At 39.6% G+C, this 14,444-nt stretch overlaps 1 protein-coding gene across 1 annotated transcript; it reads left to right on the forward strand.

Moving 5' to 3' along the window:
• The first annotated feature begins 659 nt into the window (after positions 1-659).
• On the forward strand, positions 660-10,026 carry ZFAND1 (zinc finger AN1-type containing 1). Its single transcript, XM_071554280.1, has 8 exons — positions 660-751; positions 1,800-1,842; positions 2,709-2,748; positions 3,084-3,211; positions 3,295-3,386; positions 4,193-4,317; positions 9,226-9,381; positions 9,524-10,026. The coding sequence occupies exons 1-8, from the start codon at positions 697-699 to the stop codon at positions 9,692-9,694; spliced, it is 810 nt and encodes a 269-aa protein (XP_071410381.1). The 5' UTR covers positions 660-696; the 3' UTR covers positions 9,695-10,026.
• The last annotated feature ends 4,418 nt before the right edge of the window (positions 10,027-14,444 follow it).

A 14,444-nucleotide genomic window follows, 5' to 3' on the forward strand; every position in this document is an offset into this window, starting at 1 on the left:
TGTCCTACTGCTTGACACCACTGAGAACAGCCTAGCTCGGCTCCAGACTTCTGGCACCCCTTCTGTAGGTACTTAAAAACATTGATGAGGCCCCTCTCAGTCGCCTCTTCTCACGGCTGAACAAGCCCAACTCTTTAAACGTTTCCTGGTTAAGAGATGCTCCTGTCCCTCTATCAATTCCATCTTTGCGCCGGACCGGCTCCGAGGGCTCCGTGTCTCTCGCACTGAGGAGCCCGGACCGTGTGCAGTGAGGCGTGTTTGGGGAGAGCAGCGCCCTCAGGCACAGGAGTGCACGCGGAACAGAGCTAGGAAAATAACACTGAATTTTGAAGGAATGTATTCTTTTACAAAAGTGGCGGGTGCGCCACTAAGCAAACCGCAGGTTACAGGGCGCAAGAAGTGCCTCGGGATGCCTCCTCTCCGCCTCCGGGAAGAGGCCCTGTTCCGAGGGACGACGCAAACAGCGACCAAAATAAGACACAAAGCGGTTTTCATCCCTGTAACAGCCCGAAGAGCACCAGCTGCGGCTCTGGGGTCAGTGAAGGCAGGGGCCCCGACACAGCGCGCCCTACTCAGAGTGCCAGGCGGCGCCGCAGGTGCGGGGCGGACTCAGGGGCAGCCCCGCCCCAGCCCCGCCCCGGGGCGGCTCCCGCCGTCTCCGCCGCTTCTCGGCCCCGCCTCCCGCCTCCCACGGCCATGGCGGAGCTGGAGCTGGGTCGGCACTGCGGCGTGCCCGACTGCCGCCAGCTCGGTAAGGGGGAACGCGGCGCGCCCCCGGCAGAGGTGGGGATGGTGATCGGGGGCGGTGCGGGGCTGCGAGGCGGTGTCCCCGCTCGGAGATCCTCCGTGCTGCTGCCGCGCTGCGCCATCCCGTGGCATGGCCTGTTGTCTCGGCTGTATCCAGGGTGGTTAATCCTCTGCTTTCCTTTCCCACATCTTTAATTGCCTTCACGATCTTGGGCAAGTGTTACTCAAAATGTAACCTCTCAGAAAGAGGCAGCAAAAGAACGCCTGCACCGCAAGATTTCTGATGAGACCGCTCGGTCTTAGAGGTGAAGTGAGTGAGATTGTCGTGACCTGAGCTCTCTAGTCCAGTTGCCTGGTGGTCCCTTAACATCAAATCTGAAGGATGGAGAAGCGAAGTAATGGGCTGGAGATGTGGCATTTGCTGCCATTCGTGATGTGGTTAAGTGGACAGCAAAGTGATTCTATCTATAAGAACTGATTCGGTAGGCAGGGGATGTGTATGGACATGCAATTTAAATTACAAGAAATTGTATGTATGATATGATATATGATACGATATGACTGATATAATAGCTAGTGAAGAAGGGGTAGGATCAACATGACTGTCAAATTGAGAAGATGCTATCCCTTCCAAAGAGCCAGCATCTCATCCATTTGGCAACCCATAAAATACAAATATAAATTGTCCCGTGTCAGTAAATAGTATTCTGAGTGGTCTCGCAGTAAATTCAGTTTTTAGCCTAACTAACTGCTAAGTTTGATGTGTCACAGTTTGGTATTAAAAAAAAATGAAAGCCTAATTCCAACTTCTGGAATGTATATAAATATAATTTACCTACTCATATGTTTTCTCGTAATACTAATTAGAGGAGTTCACAGTGTAACTGTTAGAAAAGCCACTCCTAGGTAAGTGTAGATGCAGTTGCTAAATACCATTGTAAAAATACCTACCCTGTGCTATAGGTAAGCAAAAGTTAATCATGTGAAAATTAAGCTGGAAACTATTAGCAAAACAACCATGTCATCTAACTGAAAACAACTCTTTGTTCCAGATTTTCTCCCCTTTATATGTGATGGCTGTTCAGGTGTCTTTTGGTAAGTTCACAGAATCATTAGAGTATCTCAAGTTGGAAGGATCCAATAAGGATCAACAGCTATTGTTGGCAAACTTAACATGTATCCAGATCATCTATGAAATATTGAAGAGCACTGGCCTTAAAATCAAGCTCTGGGTGATGGGCCACCAGCCTGATGGAACCACATTTATTATAATTCTTTGAGCCCAAACAATCAGCTACCCATCGTATTATGGACTTGTCCAACTGTGTGCTGGACATTTTGTCCAGAAGGACACTGAGGGAGACAGTGTCAAAAGCTTTGCTGAAATGCAGAACGCATCTGCTGGCTTCACAAGGTCAAATTGATGGGTGACCTTCTCATAAAAGGAGGTGACTGGGTATTTTTAGTTCCAGAAAAAAAATTTACATTTCTTGCAAGGTTGAAATCAGAGCCTGCACTTTGATTTACACTTCAGATTAGCAAAGGGCAACTGAGATAAACTCAGGTAGATGGAGGACAGATTTCGCTTCTAAAATGTCATAAGCCTTCAAGGGATTTCTGCTGTTGTGGAATGTGATTGAAAATCCATTAAAATAGACAAACTCAAGTTGCTCTGAGCTGAATTCTTAAGCATAATGTTCTTATTCTCTTGAAATGGTTTGTTATCTTGAGGCATGAGTTCCAAGAGCTAAATGTTTTACACACTGAGGAACAGTATCAGTCGATCACTCAAGATGTGAAATGCATAGGTTAGAACAAACTTTGGAGAAGACTCATCTAATTGAAGTGTTCCCATGATAAAACTGGTCAGATAACTCTTTAAGTATTTAGATGTTTTCACATACAGTTTTCTTTTCCTGAAATGCTTTTAATGGTGTATTTTTCTTTTTTTTCCCACAAAGCCTTCAGCACAGGAGCCGGGATGCTCATGGGTGTTCTGAGGTAATCTAATAATATGACTGCCTTAAAATTAAAATTCCATGCAACTTAGCTGTGTATTTGCAGACTAAATGAATACATATAGTATATAAGTATGCGGTATTTAAATGTAAATGTGACAAGCTTAACAAAAATGAATCTGTTCTTTTTCTGCCTCTCGGAAATAAATTGAGTTTGTGTAGAATGATGGTTCTATTTCTAACGCTGAGCTAAACATAACCAGGACAAAAGTAGGAGAATAAAATGGAGAGCTAGCACAGTTCTTTGGGAAAGATGAGTGATGACTTGTATCTGTAGTATCTATTTATTTACATAAAATATTTTGTACTAATGCCTAGGTAAATATAAGAAACAATTCTGTGAAACCTGATCAGCACAGATCTTATCCGTGCTCATACAAGGACTGCAATGGAAAGGAGCTTTTGCAAGTTTTATGTCCCTATTGTGAAAAACATTTTTGTCTAAGGTGAGTGGAAGAGTATTTAAATATCAATACTCATTCATTAATGTCTGAAAAAGGTGTTAAAAGTTTGATGCTGTTGTTTACAGACATCGTCATCAATCAGACCATGACTGTGAGAAGCTGGACACACCCAAACCCCGAATGGCTGCCACCCAGCAGCTAGTTAAACATATTATAGGCAAGTACAGCAGGATGTATATTCTACAATTTCTTCAGAAGACTGTTTGAACTTCTGATCATCTTTGAGTGGTCACATTCAACCAAATAAGAAAAGATGGGGGTTTCTTGGTTAAATAGCCCTAAGCTCACATGTGGTACTTAACACTGTTCATCCGTACTGAGACAAGGCAACAGTATGAAGAGAATCTTTAAAGATTAAGTAAAGCTCAGGTTTCTTTCAGAAGTACTGTCTTGTTCTCATTCTACAAGTATTATAAAGTAATGAATTGTACCTAGCCATTGTTATTTACATATTAATTCATTGCAAATTTATTAATTCATTGCAACTTTTTTGACTGAGCATGCCAGTCTCTTAAGAATTACACCTACATGACCAAGATGGCAAAAAAAGGTGAGTCTACAATGTTACGTTTTGCAGATTTTAAACAAGCTCTAGGATGGGAAAGAGAATAAGCAACTGGACAGTGAGTTGTGTAGAAAGGAAGACCTTAAACTGTTGTTATATGAATCCTGTGCTGGCCACAGCTGCTGAAATTTTGGAATTTGTATCTGTTTGGCTTTTGCAGCCTATGTGTACATCTTGATAGTGTTCATCTACTTTTCAATGTAAAGGAGTTCTACTGGAGCTGTAATAATTCCAAATATTCTTGAATACAGTATCTCATAGATGACCTGGGGAGGACATGAATGGACATGAAAGGGATGGGAACCTTGGAGATTCAGTGAGGCCCAAAAGGCTAATTTCAAGATATGTTTAGAAAACAGTCTGAATCATCGCACTAACAGGAATAATATTGTTATCAGATTCTAAAAAATGTGAGGAAGCAAAAAGCAAAAAACGCAAAGGAGCAAAAAACAGTGAGACAGCAGCAAAAGTGGCATTAATGAAACTGAAAATGCACGCGAGTGGGGACAAGTCCTTGCCTCAGGTCAGTGATGTTTGTTTTCAGTAATTGAATTCTCAAAGGAAATGGAAACTTTCCTGAATTTCTTGATCTTCATCTAGTTGCCTCCGTTTGGTTTTGGATTTAATTTTTCAATCCCACAATCACTTATATGTTTATTTCAGCCTGGTTCCCAAAAGCAATCTCACTAGTCTTATGTCTGTTATAAGGTGTCTGTGTGGAGTTTAGAGCAGTTGGGTCAAATTCTTTTATAGCAGAAGTGTATTTGTGTGCCACATGGCTGTCACCCAACACTGTGGGGGCAGGTTCTTTTAGGGATCCCTGACAGAATAATGACAGCACTAAGGTGCATTAACGCTTTATTATTTTAGCAGAATTTGATGATCATCATAGCACAGAATTTTATTATTAGAGTAGAACAGGATTTTTAGAATCACTGTAACACAATTTTGTAGCACAGCACAGAATTTTATAGCACCTCTTAGCTTATGGTTCCTAACCACCTGGACTCTCTGGAGATTGGGTCAAATCTTAATACTTGGCTTGCGGTTTCAATATTTCAGTGATCATCTAGGCTTGAAACATGTTATTGCTTGGTTTTCCTACCCAGATTGAATTTATGTGTTGGGGCATTGCAGTGCACCGTGGGATCTTATCATAAGAATGTGCCTTAACAGTTTGATTTTGGTAATTTGAAGGGCTGGGGAGTGAGTATGGCAATTTATGTTGGTACAAAGGTGTTTCAGAAGCAGTTCAGCTACCTATCCAAAATTAGCATCAGAAGATTGAGGGTGTTGTAAACAATACAATTTTTATGTGTAAAAAACTCATTTGAGAAATAACGTTTGTGAACTGAATGACACGATTATCATCCCATTCTTGAAACAGAGAGGAAGGAGGTAAAAATAAGGATCATTAAAATACAGTAGGTGTTGTGAGCATCTTTTTACAGCTGAGGCTTCTACAAAGGTGAAGTGATGATCCCTTGGGCATGCTCCAGGTTTGTTGAGGCCAAAGAATCTGTCCAGGTGTTGCTCATTACTGAAACATAAAGAAATGTCTCATTTTTAGGAACTATCCAAACCTCAGTGGAAGTTAAACGAAGTCCCCATTTAGAAAGTTTTCCATGTGCCGTTTACTCAGGAAGTTAGTAAAGTGACAGATACTTTAACCATCATAGGATGGTTAATAAGAACATTGTCACCCTGATAAAAGTGATGGGTTCATGGGGGAAGTTCAGACATTTTATGGGTTGGGGAGCAGGAAAATGAGCTTGTTATACTGGACATCATGTGGGTATCTGGTTATCTAGGCATCAGACAGATTTAAGTAGTGTCTTATGCCATTTTCCTGTGTATAAACATTGCCCTAGAGCTCATTTGAGTAGACCATTGCACTGCTCAACTGCACTGTTACTTTGAGATCTGTAGGACAGGTGGAACTGGATCTAGACAACTCCATGATCTTCAAACCATTCCTGGATTTTTTAAGTATTTTTTTTAATGAATGCCATGATCAGACTGCACAGCAGAGGGCATGGGAGTGTCAGCAAACCATTGATCAAATCCTGCCTCAGCTTTCCAGCAAGAAAAACTTCATTATTTTAACTCCATTAAGGATATAATGCCACCCCTTGGTTGTTAAAGGAAGAAGCCCAACCTAATCAATTTGCCAAGTGGACCAGGGGACTTACTTTTTGCCCATAACCCACTTGATCCCCCCAAAAGGTGACCTCCTGTCTGGGGCCCTAGCATTGTTTCTTCATTGATTGTTTCAATAGCCCAGTTGGTAGTGTCCTAAATGCAGCTCGCAGAATATCTGTAATGAACATATTTAGGTTTCCCAGTTGCATTTGCCATTTTTGGGAGACAGAGTGAGGCAAAAGGAAGTTCTAATTTTACCTTAGCAATTGATTAAGAAGCCACTGCTCCATTTACTCCAGTTACTAAGACTTTCTGATGTTTCAGTGAGGTAGCTCCAGGACAGGATTCTACTTTAATAATGACTAGTTGTGCTCCAGTATCCATGAAGAAATCAGTCTTTAATTTATTGTTTCTGTGGCCCAAAGGATGGGACTCAGTCCTCGAGTGGCAGAGAGTAGGGCCATTTGTACCTCTGTCAGTCTGATCCCTTCACTTAGTTTCCCTGATACTGGCTCTCTAATAGGAGAGATAAATTCAGGATATCTTTGTGGTTTAAAGGGGTTTCCATTTATGGAAGGAGTTCAAGGCAGAGATGTGGATAGTTTTTCCTCCTTTTTTCCTTTCTTCACTAGCAATTGAGGGTTTCTGTAGGCAAACCATGAAGCCTTTACTTTCTTTGATTCTTGTACTTTTTCATAGATTCCTTATTGCTTTTCACTACCAAGGGCAGTCACACCTGGTGTTTTAAGTATTTTGACTTGCCAGGATTATGTTGGATTAAAAAACACCGTGATTCTTTCATCAAGGGTTTCACTTTAGATCTGTACTTATGCATCCTCTTAAAACAACTGTATTTAAATTGCTTTTTCAGCACATTGCTATGTTGGAGCACACCAAGTTTAAGCCTGTCATATTGTTTTTATAATACTGAAAACATTCTATATGATAGTATTATTATTAGGTTTTATCTCAGTAGAGTATATTTTATAAAATCACAGAATCATAGAATGCTTTGGGTTGGAAGGGACTTTAGGATCGTCTCGCTCCAACCCCCCTGCCATGGGCTGGGACACCTGGCACCATGCTAGGTTGCTCATCCAGGGCCCCATCCAAAGTGGCCTTGAACACTTCCAGATACTGTGAAATTCCCGATACACTGGAATTTAATTATTAAAAAATGCCCCAAAAATTACTACAGCTATTCCATTGCTGAGTTTTCTTACGAATTCCTTTCTTTATACTTGCCTATAAACCACATAACTCTGCTTAAGAAGATGTCATAACAGAAAGACCTGCTAGTAGCATTCTTCACAAATAGTACCACTGTACTAAATATGGGCTGGAAGGATAGTTAGTAATTTCAAATATCGTGGAACATAATTTTAAAAACCACTCTCAATATATATAAGAAAAATTTTAAAGTTACTTCTTAATTCCAAACCAGTAAGCTCTAATAGTGTAGCACAAATTATTGTATGTTAATTTCTTACCAGTAATTTTCTCTTTTGGATATTAATTGTTTAATCATCTAGAATAGCAATTATTCTAACACTGATAAATTAAGCATGTAAACCTTCAGCATCTCTCTGTTTAAAGTGCTTCCTAGACTCCTTTAAGCCTTCTTCTGCTCAGCTTGTTCTAGTTTGATGACAGATGTTTTAAATATGATGTCTCTGGAATGCCTGTTAGGCATATTCATTCTCTCATTACTATGTAGAGGAGACTGACACATTTATCTTGGAAGTGCACAGCAAAAGGACAGGGGCAATGGGCACAAGCTGCAATGTGTGTGAAATTCCAATTAAGGTATTAGGAAGGAAAATCACACAGTGAGGATGGTCAGACTTTGGAAGAAGCTGTTCTGAAAATGTGTGGAATCTACATCTTTGGCATGTTCAAGACTTGATTGAATCTGACTTGGAGCAACCTCTTACCACTTTTTTTAGTCAGGTCCAGCATTAAATTTCCCCCTGATGTGAGCATGATTTTGGACCATGTGACATCAGAGGGCCCTGCCTGACCTTTTTTATTCTATGTTCAGGAAAACCAGACTGTCTTAGAAATCTCTGGCCTCTCTGTTCAGATCAGCTTTTTGCCATTGATTGTTTCTTTTGATATCTGACCTGAGGAGAGTTATCCCTCTGGAGACTGACCAGCTCAAAACAAGAGGGCCATGCTGCAAAACAGTTTTAGTTACTGTGTCCCCAGTTGGTCAGTATTTTCTTGAATATGACAGAGAAATTCCAGAAGGCATATCCTATAGGTATCGAGATGAAACAATAGAATGAACTGGTTTGGGAATTAAGTTCCTGTGAACTGTGAGAAACTGTCTCAGCATCCTTAGGACTGGAGGATCCACTAGGCACTGGGTCACTGATAGCAGTTAAATTATGTCAGTCAGTGTGTGTCCATAATAGGATGGCTGTTGTGTTGGCCATTCTGCAAGTTCTAATCATTCACATTTGAGCAAAATTCAGGTCCTGCTTCCTTTGCCCCTTCATAATATTACTGGACATTGAAGATTTTCTCAAGCACACTCCAATTCTGAGGAAAATGCACAGGTTGAAATTCAGACTCAGTTTTATGAATATAGGTGGAGTAGTTCCATATGTTTCTAGGGTAGGCATAAATAAAACCTTGAAAAAGAGACTTCTGTCTTGTTTGATAGTGTCTGGCTTGGACTCAGAAAAGACAGCCCTAACTGATGAATATAGCATTCATGCTTGCTCTGTGTCTTCTCTTGAAATAAACATGAAGAAGAGATTGTCCCAATCCTGTTTAAAATCAATCTCTCATAGGTTACTCTTGAAATTTCTTAAACAAACGTTTCAGTCTAGAAGGAAAACTAGGTAAAGTATTAGCTGACCATTACCAGATTCTTTTTCAGGAATTTGTTCTAACTGCTTTTGCATTCTAGTTTGAGACACTATACTGCTGCCAAAAGTCAGTACTGCTTTTTTAAATTCACCTTTTTCTTCCCAGGGCAAACACCTTTTCATGTCTGTCTATATATAACTGTAGCTGTGGGACCCATGGCAAAAGATATTCTCCTCACCTTTCAGACTTAGTCCATCATATATGTGCCTGCAGCTGCAGAGGGTTGGATTTGATGATCTCAGTCATTTATATTCTGTATTAAAATGGTTCTGATGGAATAGAACAAGTTTCTTTTGGTAATTTTAGGGCTGAAGTTTAAGGTCTTTTACTGAAAAAAACTATTAGATGTGTATGATTGGAATTATTTATTTCTCCTGTGAATAATTTTGTTTTATTTTTCATGTTTTTCTAGACAGAAAGAATTTACTTTCAAGTATTTTTACCAAAGGGGAACAAAGAGAAAAGCAAACCTATGTTCTTTTGCAGTAAGTGGAGTATTGGCAAAGTAGTAGATTTTGCAGCTTCCTTAGCAAGCCTTAAAAATGACAACAACAAATCAACATCCCAGGTAAATCAGTAATAACAATTTTTTTCCAGATAGTTGCATTTTGATTTTAATTCTCTTTAGCCTTTTGTCCCGCCCCCACTCCACTTCTTTCATCTCAGATAGGCAAATCTTGATGTTAATTTCTGTGCCTTTTGTCTTACAGAAATTGAGATTATGCCATACTGTCTCTGGAGAAGCCTTGCCATTTGAACACACACTGGAAACATGGCTGTCTGATAAAGACTATCCACTGTACAATGGAGGAAATATAATTCTGGAGTATCTTGATAATGATGTTCTATTTATAGAAGATACAGAGTCATACTTTAGTTAGTAAATTATCACAAACAAAAAAAACACAAGATTTTTTAAAAGTATGGTATTTGAACAAGTCCAGTTTTCTTTTAAAAACACTAGTATGCCAGCATCTGCCCTCAGTTGTAAAGACACAGCTCCCATCAATTTCTCAGTTGCTTGACTGACAGAAGAACTATATCCTGAAAGCAAAATTAGTTATTTTAATAACAAATGTTACAGATATTCACATTCTAGAATAAATTCTTGCTCTATTGAGCTGTATAATATCAAGACTCTTTTCCTAAATTTTATATTTATTTTTGTGTAAATGGTGGGGACAGTATGTATTAATAAATAGTGAAAATGTAAGCTTGCAGTGTATGAGTTCTCTGAAGGAAAGAAACACATTTCGCTATTGCAACACCTTTTCTATCTCTGCAAGAACAGATTTCATTGACTTTGGAAACCAGCACCGTCCATACCCCAGGTCCATGTTTTCTTCTCATGATAGCTTAACAATGCTTGGAAGGAAACATTTTTGAGGCAAAAGTAAATTCACACAGATGTCTTCCTTGTGTTTCTAAATCTTGTTGTCTGAATAGGTGAGGAATAAAAAGAAAACTTGAAATTATCCTTATCTAGTTCCTGTGTAAAACAGGAATAAATATGGTCAGAGGGGAAGAGAAATACAGTTCAACTAGAAACATAACATTCAACAGCTTGGAAGTATCATCTGGGCATTTCCAGCCTTAGGTAAATCTCTATAGCAGCCTCCAAAGTGAATTTACTATATTTTAAAGTGATTGTTTACAGTGATTGTACATGAAGAAGTTACACCTCTGGGTGCATAAGTATAACCCTACAGAATTAATGGTTTTCTCAGTTGTTGGTGTCTTGTTTGTTGCTCATTAAGAAGGTAGTTCATAATATCAGTAATTGATGTATTCCAGATTTTGGATCTCTTTCAAAGCTGAATTGAAAACTCAAAGTGAACATAGGAAGGAAGAACCATGAGATTACTATTATCACAGTTACAGCTGTTTTGAATTGCTGAAACACAAAACCACATAATGTGGCACACAAATAGTAGGTCCAGCACTCTCCTAACCATAAATCCTGGTGTGTAACTAGGGAGTCTTGTTTTATCTTTCTGAATGGACCTGTTACAACACAAACTCATCCTGCAGTGGCCTTGAGCCTGCCTCTGTTTAACCTAGAGGAGTAGAACCCTTCCAAGACTAATCCTTCCAATTTGCTTTCACTTGTTACAACTATTCTGCCAATATTCTCCAAGAAAAGGACAGTGGAGGAGCAGATATGAACAGAGCAGTGGAAAGCACAAGCCCAAGCTTTATTTGCAAAGCCGTAGTGTGTTTCTGCTGCTCTGTGGTGCTGTGCAGTTTGAATGAACTACTGATGCAAAGCTATTCATTGGATACTAAAAGGAGCTTAGCAAGATTTTTAGCTGTAGCATGGAAAGTGTGATCCATTGCTACTGAAATGACTTAGTAGCTTGTGATTAGAGCACAGTATTCAGACCAAGGGGGAGAAACCTGTTTCCCACAGCCTGACTCACTGCTAGAACAGCATGACTCACCTTTAAATAAGTTTGAAAAAGGGAAGAGTTACCTTTCTCTTTCAGACAATGGGGCACTTTCTTTCAGACAACTATCTTCATATGCTGTTCTCATGCTTGCAAGGATGTTCCAGCTTCCACATGCACCATGACTGAATGCACTGAGTAACACCTGGAGGTGTACATGGGCCACAGGGAGACTGAATGTCTACATTGTTCAAAAATGTCAGTATGATGCATTCCAAGGGTATTGTCCTGCCACTGCAGAACATATACAGAAGTGGGGGGAAATTGTATGAAGAGGGCAGCGGACATAAGGAATATTGGTAGTCCCGTGAGAGTGGAGTTTTGGTGCAGAGAGCTGACACGAGGCAGAGAGATGTACTACTCAGACATGCAAGTGGAGATGGACAATTCAGCACAGTCATCTGGGCATTCACAATCTGGATTTGGTGATTGGGCTGGTTGGGCTCATTCAGCTACCACATTCACTAACTGAGAAAAATCATCCAGGTTTTTCTCCAGTATGTGTTTGCCTACAGGGAAAGAGTGTCCATTGACTATAACGCTAGATTGGGGTTCATTTGTACCAGTTTGAAGACAACAGACATGCATCACATTTCTAGGCACAGCTGCAATAAAAAGAAATCACAGTGTAAGGGGAGTTTGGCATCTTTTTCAAAGGTACTCTCCCCATTGGAAGAATAGTAATGCAGTCTTATTCAAGGGCCTGTATGTAAAGAGTCATGGTTTTCAGTACTACCAAGCAATAGTTCCTTTCCAATAATTCTGGAATATCTGTAGGATTATTATGTATTGATACTGCTTGTTTAAAGTCCCCAAAATATCTCAATAAGCATGCAGTATGTCGCTGTTAGTTGTTTCTCATTTTGCTTTACGGTACTCTACTGTAGTTTTAACATGACTTGGGTATTGATAAATTATTTTACTGGATGTGGTATGAATGTCATGGTTTCCATGAAGGAAAGAGTTTTCAGTGGCTTGATATTGCTGAAATCTTTGTTTCCTGCAGCAGAAATTATAGGAGCATTTCTGTGGCACATCTCTCTAGTTGTTACTTTCCTTTCCAATACAAGAGGAACAGTTCCCTTTTCTCTTGTTGTTTCTTTTCCTCACTTTCCTCTGCAATTTTTTATTCGTCTTTCTCCACATCTTAGACTGGTGTAGTATGGAATAGGCAGTAAGAGGCCAACCATCATTGTGGGACCAGTGAGTCAGGGAAGAGCCCTAAACAGAACTTGTCACAAAAGCAAGTGGAAAATGTTGCTGCACAACAGGGTCACAAAGGTTTTTTCAGCAGAAAATCCTCATTCTTTACTTACACCCTTTCTTCTGCCCCTGATTTTTCTGCCTTAGCAATTGCAGGCAAAATAATTGAAATGACATTTGTTGTGGATGAAGAGAAAATAGACTTGGGATAGGGGAAATAAATCTCTGGGGAGACCTCAGAGGTTTTACCAGGTTGGTTGCTTTCATCAATTGCCAGGAACTGTTAAGGGCCAGCAGCCTGTAATGACAGTACAAACATGGCAAGTCGCACTTGATAAGACTCCAAAAAGTTTTCACATTCATCTTATTCCAGGAATGTGTCTGAGATTGTTCATAGAAGCTAATTCCACTTAGTTTTCAGAAACTGAGAAGCAAAACCAAATTAAGCTAGTCTGACAGATAAATAATGGAGGAGAGGTGAAAACTCAACTCTAATCAATTATACTAGGAACAAAAGTAGAAACTTTCCCAGAGTTTCAGTGTCTTGCCTAGGCTAGGATTGCTCACATTTTACCTGTTCAGACTCTAGTATATCTTTACTTAGCATATATAACATTTTGATTTTTATAAAGCTTTTTTTATGAGCACATTTTCATAGGGCAAGTTCAACAATGCATTTGAAAAATATACTAAGACACACTGGAGGAGACAGTTGACATTTAAAACCACTGTTATTTTACAGGCCTGTGCTTAGAATGTGCGGAACTATTTTGCTTCAATGTTAATAAATAAAATATTAAACTCCCTTCTAATAGTTGCCAAGAAAATGTATGCAAAGTTACTTAACCAAGAAGAATTATTTATCAAAAGAAATACTTAATGATTTTATAATAAAGAGTACGTTCAGCTAAACTACTAAAACAGGTGAATATCAAGCTTTTTGGTTGTTCTATCTGTACAGTAAATTTAGAGAATGCACAAGGTCAAGGCTTTGTAAACATGCTTCTGGTAGCAGCTCCTGGCCTTGTTCCAGTTTAAACACTGCTACAAAGTTGCCTGGCATATCTTTGTAATATATGCAACACAGTTTGAAAACAACGGTTTGGTTGTATTTAACACCAAGAGCCTGATTCTGCTTGGATAGGTGAGCCATCTGATCAGCTGGGCAATGCTGTAGTAAATAAGAATCAATATATCACACTAAGAAAGCAGGCAGTAATCTCTCATACTTCCATTTTTACTGTTTTCTGTTCCTGTGTCTGTTTTACACAAGTGTGTGCTCTGGCATATGATCAGTCTGGTTTGAACACTTTTTATCAATAGATCACCTCTGTTCATCCTGTTTATCTGGTGTCAGCTGAAAATGCACCTCCTTGCAGCTCACTTCTCCTCATAGTAGACTCTTACATGAAATATAAAGTTTTGTTTCAGCTGGAATGGAAATTGTGGTTTGGATTAGGGAAATTCTTACACTTATTAGGCATTTGTTTAGTTCTGCTGATTTTAGGATCAATGCAGAATTTGAAATCTCCTGTAAAATCCTTGCTGTAATGTTAAGTATATTATTAACAGTGTCAAAGAAGCCATTTTTGATAATCTCTTGCAGTCCTGTATAGGTTGTACTGAGGCATGTTTGTCAGCTGACCTCAATAAAACACAAATCTGAACCAACATTTGGCTGTATGCTGATAGTATAGCCTCATAATGAATGACTTCCTAAATTATTAATAAAAATACAACTTATTCTCTCTATAGGTCTTCAGTGACTGTGCATGCTGTAAAAAGCAGGCTTATATCACTATTCCTGTTTATGAGATGGGAAGAAAGAACAGTGAAATGGCATAGTGACTTGTCCCACCCAAGGGCATCGCTGGGAGTGGATACTGGACCTTCCCTGATGTGGAAAGGACAAAACTAACCCCATTTGGCCTAGCTGTGGGGTGGATTGCCTCTGGGGAAATGGGGTAAGGCTGCTTCTTTT

This window comes from Pithys albifrons, chromosome 4 (assembly GCF_047495875.1).
Source record: "Pithys albifrons albifrons isolate INPA30051 chromosome 4, PitAlb_v1, whole genome shotgun sequence".
Taxonomy (NCBI): domain Eukaryota; kingdom Metazoa; phylum Chordata; class Aves; order Passeriformes; family Thamnophilidae; genus Pithys; species Pithys albifrons.

What these genes read in the sequence shown, in the direction of transcription:
- ZFAND1 (XM_071554280.1), top strand. Translation starts at nt 697, where the DNA reads ATGGCGGAGCTGGAGCTGGGTCGGCACTGCGGCGTGCCCGACTGCCGC. An exon ending in GCCCGACTGCCGCCAGCTCG is followed by an intron (nt 752 to 1,799) that starts GTAAGGGGGAAC and finishes TCTTTGTTCCAG; the next exon opens with ATTTTCTCCCCTTTATATGT. An exon ending in GGCTGTTCAGGTGTCTTTTG is followed by an intron (nt 1,843 to 2,708) that starts GTAAGTTCACAG and finishes TTTCCCACAAAG; the next exon opens with CCTTCAGCACAGGAGCCGGG.